Raw genomic sequence first — 12,682 nt, 5'->3', positions numbered from 1 at the left:
ACCAAAAGACACAGACTGTCTAAATGGATACAAAAACAAGACCCATATATATACTGTTTGCAAGAGACCCACTTCAGAACTAGGGACACATACAGAGTGAAAGTGAGGGGAAGGAAAAAAGATATTCCATGCAAATGGAAATCAAAAGAAAGCTGGAGTAGCAATTCTCATATCAGACAAAATAAACTTTAAAATAAAGACTATTACAAGAGACAAAGAAGGACACTACATAATGATCAAGGGCTCAATCCAAGAAGAAGATATAACAATTGTAAGTATTTATGCACCCAACATAGGAGCACCTCAATACATAAGGCAAATGCTAACAGCCATAAAGGGGGAAATCGACAGTAACACATTCATAGTAGGGAACTTTAACACCCACTTTCCCCAATGGACAGATCATCCAAAATGAAAATAAACAAGGAAACACAAGCTTTAAATGATACAATAAACAAGATGGGCTTAATTGATATTTATAGGACATTTCATCCAAAAACAACAGAATACACTTTCTTCTCAAGTGCTCATGGGACATTCTCCAGGACAGATCATATCCTGGGTCACAAATCAACTCTTTTTTTTTTTTTTTTTGCAGTACGTGGGCCTCTCACTGTTGTGGCCTCTCCCATTGCAGAGCATAGGCTCAGCGAGCCCGCTCCGCGGCATGTGGGATCTTCCCTGACCGGGGCACGAACCCGTGTCCCCTACATCAGCAGGCAGACTCTCAACCCCTGCGCCACCAGAGAAGCCCACAAATCAACTCTTGATAAATTTAAGAAAATTGAAATTGCATCAAGTCTGTTTTCCAACCACAATGCTATGAGACTAGATATCAATGACAGGAAAAAAATCTGTAAAAAATACAAGCTCATGGAGGCTAAACAATGCGCTACTTAATAAGCAAGAGATCACTGAAGAAATCAAAGAGGAAATCAAAAAATACCTAGCAACAATTGACAATGAAAACATGACGACCCAAAACCAATGGGATGCAGCAAAAGCAGTTCTAAGAGGGAAGTTTATAGCAATACAATCCTACCTAAAGAAACAAGAAACATCTCAAATCAACAACCTAATTTTACACCTAAAGCAATTAAAGAAAAAAGAACAAAAAAACACCAAAGTTAACAAGAGGGAAGAAATCATAAAGATCAGATCAGAAATAAGTGAAACAGAAATGAAGGAAACAATAGCAAAGATCAATAAAACTAAAACCTGGTTCTTTGAGAAGATAAATAAAATTGATAACCCATTAGCCAGATTCATCAAGAAAAAAAGGGAGAAGACTCAAATCGACAGAATTAGAAATGAAAAAGGAGAAGTAACAACTGACACTGCAGAAATACAAAGGATCATGAGAGACTACTACAAGCAACTATATGCGAATAAAATGGACAACCTGGAAGAAATGAACAAATTCTTAGAAAGGCACAACCTTCCAAGACTGAACCAGGAAGAAATAGAATATATAAACAGACCAAAAACAAGCACTGAAATTGAGACTGTGATTTAAAATCTTCCAGCAAATAAAACCCCAGGCAGATGACTTCACAGGCAAATTCTATCAAACATTTAGAGAAGAGCTAACACCTATCCTTCTCAAACACTTCCAGACAAAACCAGACAAAGATGTCTCAAAGAAGAAAACTACAGGCCAACAGCAATGATGAACATAGATGCAAAAATCCTCAACAGAATACTAGCAAACGGAATCCAACAGCACATTAAAAGGATCATACACCATGATCAAGTGGGGTTTATCCTAGGAATGCAAGGATTCTTCAATGTATGCAAATCAATCAATGTGATAAACCATATTAACAAACTGAAGAATAAAAACCATAAGATCATCTCATTAGATGCAGAAAAAGCTTTCAACACAATTCAACACCCACTTATGATAAAAACCCTCCAGAAAGTAGGCATAGAGGGAACTTATCTCAACATAATAAAGGCCATATATGACAAACCGACAGCCAACATTGTTCTCAATGGTGAAAAACTGAAACCATTTCCACTAAGATCAGTAACAAGGCAAGGATGCCCGTTCTCACCACTATTATTCAACATAGTTGTGGAAGTTTTAGCCACAGCAGTCAGAGAAAAAAGAAATAAAAGGAATCCAAATCAGAAAAGAAGAAGTAAAGCTGTCACTGTCTGCAGATGACATGATACTATACATAGAGAATCCTAAAGATGCTACCAGAAAACTACGAGAGCTAATCAATGAATTTGGTAAAGTAGCAGGATACAAAATTAATGCACAGAAATCTCTTGCATTCCTATAAACTAATGATGAAAAGTCAGAAAGAGAAATTAAGGAAACACTCCCATTGACCACTGCCACAAAAGAATAAAATACCTAGGAATACACCTACCTACAGAGACAAAAGACCTGTATGCAGAAAACTATAAGACACTGATGAAAGAAAATAAAGATACAAACAGATGGAGAGATATACCATGTTCCTGGATTGGAATAATCAACACTGTGAAAATGACTATACTACCCAAAGCAATCTACAGATTCAATGCAATCCCTATCAAACTACCAATAGCATTTTTCACAGAACTAGAACAGAAAATTTCACAATTTGTATGCAAACACAAAAGACCCCGAATAACCAATCTTGAGAAAGAAAAACAGAGCTGGAGGAATCAGGCTCCCTGACTTCAGACTATACTACAAAGCTACAGTACCAAGACAGTATGGTACTGACCACAAAAACTGAAATATAGATCAATGGAACAGGATAGAAAGCCCAGAGATAAACCCACACACATATGGTCACCTTATTTTTGATAAAGGGGGCAAGGATATACAATGGAGAAAAGACAGCCTCTTCAATAAGTGGTGCTGGGAAAACTGGACAGATACATGTAAAAGAATGAAATCAGAACACTCCCTAACACCATACACAAAAATAAACTCAAAATGGATTAAAGACCTAAATGTAAGGCCAGACACTATAAAACTCTTAGAGGAAAACATCGGCAGAACACCCTATGACATAAATCACAGCAAGATCCTTTTTGACCCACCTCCTAGAGAAATGGAAATAAAAACAAAAATAAACAAATGGGACCTAATGAAACTTCAAAGCTTTTGCACAGCAAAGGAAACCATAAACAAGACCAAAAGACAACCCTCAGAATGGGAGAAAATATTTGCAAATGAAGCAACTGACAAAGGATTAATTTCCAAAATATACAAGCAGCTCATACAGCTCAATATCAAAAAAACAAACAACCCAATCCGCAAATGGGCAGAAGACCTAAATAGACATTTCTCCAAAAATATACAGATTGCCAACAAACACATGAAAGGATGCTCAACGTCACTAATCGTTAGAGAAATGTAAATCAAAACTACAATGAGGTATCACCTCACACCAGTCAGAATGGCCATCATCAAAAAAATCTACAAACAATGCATGCTGGAGAGCGTGTGGAGAAAAGGGAACCCTCTTGCACTGTTGGTGGGAATGTAAATTGATACAGCCACTATGGAGAACAGTATGGAGGTTCCTTAAAAAACTAAAAATAGAACTACCATATGACCCAGCAATCCCACTACTGGGCATATACCCTGAGAAAACCGTAATTCAAAAAGTCATGTACCAAAATGTTCACTGCAGCTCTATTTACAATAGCCAGGACATGGAAGCAACCTAAGTGTCCATCGACAGATGAATGGATAAAGAAGATGTGGCACATATATACAATGGAGTACTACTCAGCCATAAAAAGAAACGAAATTGAGTTATTTGTAGTCAGGTGAATGGACCTAGAGTCTGTCATACGGAGTGAAGTAAGTCAGAAAGAGAAAAACACATATCGTATGCTAATACATATACATGGAATCTAAAAAAAACAAAATGGTTATGAAGAACATAGGGTTAGGACAGGAATAAAGACGCAGATGTAGACAATGGACTTGAGGACACTGGGAGGGGGAAAGGTAAGCTGGGATGAAGTGAGAGTGGCATGGACATATATACACTACCAAATGTAAAACAGATAGCTAGTGGGAAGCAGCTGCATAGCACAGGGTGATCAGCTCAGTGCTTTGTGACCACCTACAGGGGTGGGATAGGGAGGATGGGAGGGAGACTCAAGAGGGAGGAGATATGGGGACATATGTATATGTATAGCTGATTCATTTTGTTATAAGGCAGAAACTAATGCACCATTGTAAAGCAATTATACTCCACTAAAGGTGTTAAAAAAGTCACATAATAGTTCTTTCAAATTAAAAAAATACTTTTAACTTGTCATAATATACTTATGTGGTTATCAACTAAAGCAATAAAACACAATAAATTAGAACTCTCATAAATGTAAATATAATCACCTATTAGAAGGTATTATTCTTGGCACTAGTCAAACCTAAAAATGTAGGCCTTACAATTTTTAAATCATGTGCAATTCTGGAATAGCAAAATTCAAAATTTTCCTAAGTTAGTAAGATATGCAATGATCTTTACTCTGACTAATCAAAATAATACACTTCTAATGTGTCTATTTATTTCAATGAGATTAAATATACAATCAAAATTTTCTTATAAGATAGAGGTTCCTATCCTGAGATCCTGTGAGAGATCTGAAAACTTGGATGGGAAAAATACTGTACCCTTATTTTCATTAACTTTTAAATGAAATGCAGCTTTCCTTTCAATTACAAGTGTAGATAACAAACCACAGTAGTAAAAACAGTACCTATGACTTTGTCACCAATAAAAATCAGTTATTTTCATATCACATTACATTTGTTACAGACATCTTTAAGATACCACAACTACTTCAGGAATACAGTGGTAGTTTAACCTGCTGTTTGTTTGCATGTGATCATAGTACCCCTGTTTATAAATGCTCCTATGACACAGCTGGCCAGCTACCAGGCAACTCTGTCCGTAGCAGTCACTCGGATGCCAAAGCATGAAGCCATATGTTATCACACTGGTATAATGTAATCATCTGTGCTGCTTTCTGGGCATTACCTAGATATACTGGTTGATCAATATGTGGAAGATGTGTCAAAGAACCCCCAAATTCTAGTGGCTTTATTCAAACTTTCACAATAATATGTCTTTAAAAAATTTTTTAACTTTAACTTGCCTGTATTTTTATTTATTTTTAACTTGCCTGTATTTTAAACATAGTTTCTCATTTTGTACTGTTAATTTTTAAAAGTATGTATACCAATGTATCACAAATTTTAATATTTTTAAAACTCTATTTCAACATCGTTGATTTCCTTTGTAATCCTAAATGTATCATTATGCAGTTAAAAATATTATCTTGAGAAAGGTGCAACATGCAGCCAAAGTGGTCTACGGCACCAAAATAGTTTAGAATCCTTACTTATGATATTTATAGGAATTTTTAATTCTGTAACTAGTGTGTAAAGTATTATTACAACAGATTCAAAGACATAGTTTCTGTCATCAGATATTATCCTGCTGACTGTCCAACATGGAGCCCTTGAGTGCATCCAGAAATATGTGGTTAGTATCACAGGACCAAGTTTTAGTTGTATATGTAATCAATCAGCAGTTTCAATGACAGCAATTCCCTTTTGTTATATATGTATACACTTCCAGATAAGATTCTGCCCAAAGGGTTCTGAGGTTAAAAATAACTTTCAAATCACTAATTCAGAATAACATAAAGAAATTAAAGAAGTGTTAAATTGTGTAATGCCAGAGCATTAAAACAGGAAAAATATTTTAGAGCTTTTACTGAATATGTACTATGACACACATACACACTCTCTCTCTCTAACTTTAATGCTTAGAAGTAAATGAATTAAATTTAAATTTATTATTTAGCTAATATGCCAATTTATGGTAAATTTCATTTTTCATCTTGTAAAGAATTAAAAGTAACCAATACTTACTTCTGAATCTTCAGATAGGCCATTGCTCTGTTAGCTGGAAGAAGGGCATTAGCGCCATCTGCTGCTATCCCTCGAGTATAGCATTCGATTGCTCTTTCATATTTCCCCTCTTTGAAAAATGCATTCCCCTGTCGTTTTGGAAGAAGTATGGAGAAGAATAAAAAAGAAAATGCAAAAAAAAAAGGTTAGTTGAATTCAAATCTTTAGCAACACTGCAAGTATACCCATCATTATTATATCAATAATTAAACTATATTTTAATTGCTAAAAATCCATGATACATGTTTTAGAATCTGTTAGTTTGGATTGCTTTTATAATGGTGTTAATCTCTTTTGAGTACTAAAAAAAAAGTATGCTACTATATTACCTTGCGGCATTAACCATTATTTTATTAATTAAGATTGGACAAAGCTTAAATTAAAAACACATTTTAATAAATATAGGCCCAGGGGCTTCCCTGGTGGCGCAGTGGTTGAGAGTCCGCTTGCCAATGCAGGGGACACGGGTTCGTGCCCCGGTCTGGGAAGATCCCACATGCCGTGGAGCGGCTGGGCCCGTGAGCCATGGCCGCTGAGCCTGCACGTCCGGAGCCTGTGCTCCGCAACGAGAGAGGCCACAACAGTGAGAGGCCCGCGTACCGCAAAAAAAATTAAAAAATAAATAAAAAATAAATATAGGCCCAGGGGCTTCCCTGGTGGCACAGTGGTTAAGAATCCACCTGCCGATGCAGGGGACATGGGTTCAAGCCCTAGTCTGGGAAGATCCCACATGCCGTGGAGCAACTAAGCCCAGGTGCCACAACTACTGAGCCTGCACTCTAGAGCCCGTGAGCCACAACTACTGAAGCCCGTGCGCCAGAACTACTGAAGCCCGTGTGCCTAGAGCCCGTGCTCTGCAACAAGAGAAGCCACCACAATGAGAAGCCTGGGCACCGCAACGCAGAGTAGCTGCCGCTCACGGCAACTAGAGAAAGCCCGCGCGCAGCAACGAAGACCAACATAGCCAAAAAATAAATAAGTAAATAGGATTTTATAAATAAATATAGGCCCGAACATTATACTCTTTAGTAATATTACAATCTGTACAGGGAATTCCCTGGCGGTCCAGTGGTTAGGACTCCACACTCTCACTGCTGAGGGCCTTGGTTCAAACCCTGGTCAGGGAACTAAGATCCCACAAGCCACAAGGCACAGCCAAAAAAAATAGAATCTCTACAGAAGAATTTCAAAACTCAAATAATTTTTGTGAAAGAACAGAGTATCAGACTGTACAGCTCACTCTTCAGTAACATCAATGTGTCTAAACATAGGATAAATTAAACTGTACTGGAATGTGTATACTAGAGTTCACTAACATTTATTTCTAATCAGAATCAGATATATCACAATCAATAATCATTCCATAAGTATTTGTTCTGGGTCCATGAAAGGCTATAATATGTTAAATTAAATCTCAACTCAGGATTTCTAAAGAAATTTTTATCAGAAATAGTTCAGTGGGAGTTAATGAAAAATAAGTAAGAATGAATTGTAATTTATTTGTATGTTAAACTTATAACCACAATATGTAAATATATGTTAAAATGCTCAAAAGTAATTTGTTTCCTAAACTTAAATACTTTTTTAATATTATGTATTAAGTCATCAATTACTCAAAGTTTTAATTAGTAGGCCCCAGAAGTTTTAGTATATTTAAGTTTCAGTTTCTACTGAAGAAGAATTTTAATATAATATTAGGAAAGACAGAAACTTAACTGATACACAAAAAGCTAAGAGTAAGCTCAGAGAAACATATATTTGTTGGAATCCTGGATTACCCGATCTTTCTCTGAAATGGCCTGCTGTTTATTCTGTTGCTCTTCAGCTTGTTTTTTCTCTCCTTCAGCTGACTTAATCATTGTATCAGCTTCCTCTGGATATGAGTTTTCTTTGGAAGTTAAAGCCTAGGAGACACAGCAGTCAGCTAAAATAAAACAAGTAATGGAAGACGCATACATATCTGACTTTAAAACAATAAATTATTCAAATATATTAGAATTCCTGCCACATTTCAAATAATTAAAATAATATTTAGGCCAATTCAAAATCTTTCTACTTACTAAAATAAAAAGCAAAGAAATTTAATGTGCATCTTATTCCAATTAAAATAAGTAATATTCACTAAAGACAGTTGTTCATTTATTCAACAAATATTTATCGAATTTCTACACTGTTCTAGGAACGATTTTCAAAAACAAAGAAGGTAATTGAGACCACATCACCAAATTTCTCAAATTTAATATTCATAGTCATTATTTGACCTAGGACAAAACACGAAAATATACAATACAGTTCACAATTATAATCAAGTTGATATATCTACCAACAGATTTTATGTGCAATAAGTAATGGCAATATTTAAAGGCAGACTTTCCCCAATCATTGTCACTTTTTTATCAAAGTTTCAACAGATGGCAAAATAATTATAACTGATTCAACAGCAAAGTAAAAGGAATATGTAACTGTTCAGTATCATTTGACAGCAAATTTTACATTTAAGTACCTATTTTCTTACTGTTAAAAAATTAGTATTATTTTTGCTATATAGACCATAAAGATGGAGCAACTTTAAAACTATACAAAATCAAAGAAATATGCAAAAGTACAAAAATCAAAGCACAAGCCAAATAAGAAAAATCAGTGAGATAAAAAAAAATGATTCTGACATCTAGGAAAAAGTGAAGCAGCAGTAGTTCTAAATATCTCAGACAACTTTTTAAGATAATAACTAATTAAGAATCTTTAAATACCATTATACCACCTCTAGCTTACAAATTTGTTTAGTAAAAAACTCTATAGTACAAAGAATTAAAAGTAGAAAAATGTCTGTGTTACATAGTACAAAGTCTATGCAAAAACCTTTACTTTATCAAATAAAAGTAATAAGTAATGTACTTAATTTAAACAGCCAGTGTACCTGATTAATTTTCCTGAGTTCATTTGTAGCTTCAAAGTTATTGGGTTCCAGTTCTAATACTTTTTCATAATCTGAGTAAAACAGAAGATAAAGAATATTTGAAAGACATATGAGATTAAAAAACCGGTATAGAACAACAATCATTTGCTTACATGTGACAAATAGGTAACTATCCTGTAGCAAAATTAAGAGGAACTAAGAAACACTAACATTATGCCACTGGACTTCCTCCATTCCCCCAGGACAGACAAAACCCTGACAGAATCCTTGTGACAGATCACCTTCTTCTACCAGCCCCGGGGAGAATACTTGCTATCATAAGTTATACTTCATAAAACCAAGAAGGAGCACAATCTTTCAGACATCAGCGTCATTCAGATTTTGTGATCTGTACTATGCAAACCTATTTTATGGAATAATGGAAGGCTTAGAATTTACAAATAAATAAAAATGTGTTAAGGCTTTACATGCATTACCTCTAGCCTCATAATAGCCAACTAGATGTTTTAATCCCTATTTCACAGATGAGAAATTGAAAACCAGAGAAGATACATAACCTTCTCCTGGTCACACAGCTCATGGTCAAATGAGAATTTGAACCAAAGTCTAATTGGTGGCAAATAACATGCTCTTTTCCCAAAATATCAAGACACACTTTAAATTACAAAAATGAGTTTTATTCAATAATAGACAGATCTCTGAAGGTAGTAACTGTCATTCTCTATTATTCTTCGTATAGCATCAGTTAAATTAAAAATTTAAATAATTTTTTAGATAAGGATGACTTGGAAAATATTAATACCTTTTTTGGCATCCTCTAATTTTTGCAAAGCAAATCGAGCAGCACCTCGTCTTGCATAAGCCTTTGTATAACTTCTATTCAAGGCAATTGCTAAATTACAATCAGACTCAGCAACAGCAAATCTACAATTTAAAAAAAAAAAAAAAATCATCTGTTACACCAAAACTTCAAAAAATTTGTTTCTGAAATCTCTGAAAAGGGAATTTACTTCCCAATTGAAGGCATGTTTCCCATCTCCTTTTAGTGAAGCCCACTAAAATCAATAATTCCTGATGGTGAGACTTGAGTACTACTCCCTTTAAAGCAAAGAACAAAAATGCCCACTATCACTGCTTTTTCTCAGTACTGTGCTAGAGGTCCTGGCCAATGTAGTTCCGTAAGAAAGAAAAAAACAGCCAAAAGAACTGTAAAGGAAGGAACAAAACTGACATTCTTAGATGATATGATGGTCTACCAAGAAAACTCAAAAACAATCTGGAGACATTGTTAGAAATAATGAAAGTTTAGCAAGGTGGCTACCCTACTAGAGATCAGCAACAAAAAACTGATAAATCTAACAAAAGATGTACAAGATCCATATGCAGAAAATTACAAGACTGTCTTCAAAGACATCAAAGAAGTAGAGCAATTTCACATTCATCTATAATAAGACACAAAAACACAACAATATAATTCTCTCCAAACTGACCTACAAATCCAATGCAATTGTAATCAAAAGTTTTCAAGGAATTTGACAAGATGATTCTAAAATTTATACTGATAAGTAAAAGTTCAAAAATACCCAACATTCCTAAAGAATAATAAGGTAGGAGAATGCCCTATACCAAATACCAAGACATTATAATTATAATGCTACAATAATTAAAGACAGTGTGGAATGGTTATAGTAACGGGCAACAGATCAATGTAAAGAATAGAGAGATGAAAAAGAGATCCGTGCAAACTTGACATATGACAACAGTGGAATTGCAGATTCATGGGGAAAGCATGATATTCAACAAATAGGTCTGAAACAACTGGGATATTCATGTGAAAAGATATGAAATTGGAATTCTACCTTCAGCATATATAAAAAGACTTAAGCGTGAAAAGTAAAACTTTTAGGAGTAAATATAAGAGACTGTTACGAACTCAGCTACTTTAACAAATCATATTTTTCAAAGTGCCAACATTTTACAAAAATCAATAAAAGAAACACATTAAAATTAAAATTTTCTGGGACTTCCCTGGCAGTCCGTGGTTGAGACTCTGAGCTCCCAATGCAGGGGGCACAGGTTCAATCCCTGGTTGGGGAACTAAGATCCCACATGCCACATGGTAGGGTTGAAAAAATAATAATAATAATATATTTTTAAAAAATAAAATTAGGTGGCGCAGTGGTTGAGAGTCCGCCTGCCGATGCAGGGGACACTGGTTCGTGCCCCGGTCTGGGAAGATCCCACATGCCGCGGGGCCTGTGCTCCGCACTGGGAGAGGCCACAGCAGTGAGAGGCCCGTGTACTGCAAAAAAAAAAAAAATAAATAAATAAATAATAATAATAATAATAAAAATAAAAAATTATATTAAATTAAAATTTTCTGCTCACCAAGACTCCATAAAAAAAAGGAAGACCAACTACAAATTGAGACAAGATAATTATTATAAATAAACACTAAAGAATTAGTGTCTAGAGTAAAGAACTCTTAAAAATCAACAGCAAAACAGCCTAACAGAAAAATGGTCAAAAGATAAAACAGACATTTCACAGAAAAAAAATAAATAAGTGGTGAATAAACATATAAGAAGATGCTCAACCTCATTAGAAATTGGGGAAATGCAAGTTAAGGCCACAATGAATTACCATTTTACACTCCCTACACTGAAAACAATTCAGAAGCCCAATTATACCCGTGTTGGTAAAGATACGGAACATTCACTCTTATACACTGCTAACAGGAATGTTACAACTCCCCTTGTAGCAACTGGTTACCACCATTTAAAGTTGAACCTGTGAACATCCTATGACCCAGCACCAAGAAACAGGTACAAGAGTGTTCACAGTATCACTGTTGTTAAATAAGAAAGGGAAGGAGGGTGGAAGGCAGGGAAAGAAAGCAGGGAGAAGAAAAGGAAAGAGAGGAAGAAAGGAAGAAACCAACAATCCAGCAACCGGAGAATGGATACATAATGGTATATTACTAAAAAGGAACTGCATATAACAGTGAAAATGAGAGATCTACAGCTATATGCAAAATACAAACAAATCTTAGAAAGATACTATTCAAAGAAATAGACAAGCCACAGAAGACTACATCCAGTATGAAATACTTTTTTTTTTTTTTTTTTTTTTTTTTTTGCGGTACGCGGGCCTCTCACTGTTGTGGCCTCTCCCGTTGCGGAGCACAGGCTCCGGACGCGCAGGCTCAGCGGCCATGGCTCACGGGCCCAGCCGCTCCGCGGCATGTGGGATCCTCCCGGACCGGGGCACGAACCCGTGTCCCCTGCATCGGCAGGCGGACTCTCAACCACTGCGCCACCAGGGAAGCCCCTGAAATACTTTTAAAGCTCAAAAATAAGCAATGTTATACAATATATTATTTAAAGATACATACATATAAAATGAACTTTTTTTTTTAATCAAAAGAATGATATACAACTCAAGATAGTGGTTTACTGGGAGGGACAAGGGTCAGGATATGGAAAAGAATATCAAAGGTAGCTTCAAAAGTAATGTTCTGGTTCTTAAGCTGGGTGGCAGGCTCATGCAGGTTTACTTAAAATTTTTCTTCATCACTTACATAGTGTAGATATCAAATATTATAAAATGTAAATATTCCCCTAATTTGTCAGGATATGAATAGCACGAGTTTCAAAGATCTAAAAATATTCTATTTAAAACAGTAAAAACTCAGACACCAATATAGTTCATATTTCCAAATAATTAAAACAGTAAGAATGTCCTCCTTGATGGTATTTGTCTTTTTAAAATTTCTTATGATAGGTCAGTTCCCTGCCTGGGATTAAGACCATACACATTTATGT

General features: G+C 35.3%; 1 protein-coding gene across 2 annotated transcripts in view; it reads right to left on the bottom strand.

Moving 5' to 3' along the window:
* The window catches only part of RPAP3 (RNA polymerase II associated protein 3), a 39,465-nt gene that overhangs the window by 19,097 nt on the left and 7,686 nt on the right, over positions 1–12,682 (bottom strand). For both annotated transcript variants that reach the window (XM_065887325.1, XM_065887326.1), the window contains exons 5-8: positions 9,661–9,782; positions 8,859–8,929; positions 7,720–7,845; positions 5,903–6,030 (exon numbers count right to left, since the gene is read on the bottom strand). In XM_065887325.1, coding sequence (XP_065743397.1) covers positions 5,903–6,030; positions 7,720–7,845; positions 8,859–8,929; positions 9,661–9,782 — 447 coding nt within the window. The remainder of the gene's footprint in view (positions 1–5,902; positions 6,031–7,719; positions 7,846–8,858; positions 8,930–9,660; positions 9,783–12,682) is intronic.

This window comes from Phocoena phocoena, chromosome 11 (genome assembly GCF_963924675.1).
Source record: "Phocoena phocoena chromosome 11, mPhoPho1.1, whole genome shotgun sequence".
NCBI lineage: Eukaryota > Metazoa > Chordata > Mammalia > Artiodactyla > Phocoenidae > Phocoena > Phocoena phocoena.
The sequence above is the reverse complement of the archived record's forward strand: the minus strand, read 5'-3'. Positions and strand labels throughout refer to the sequence as shown.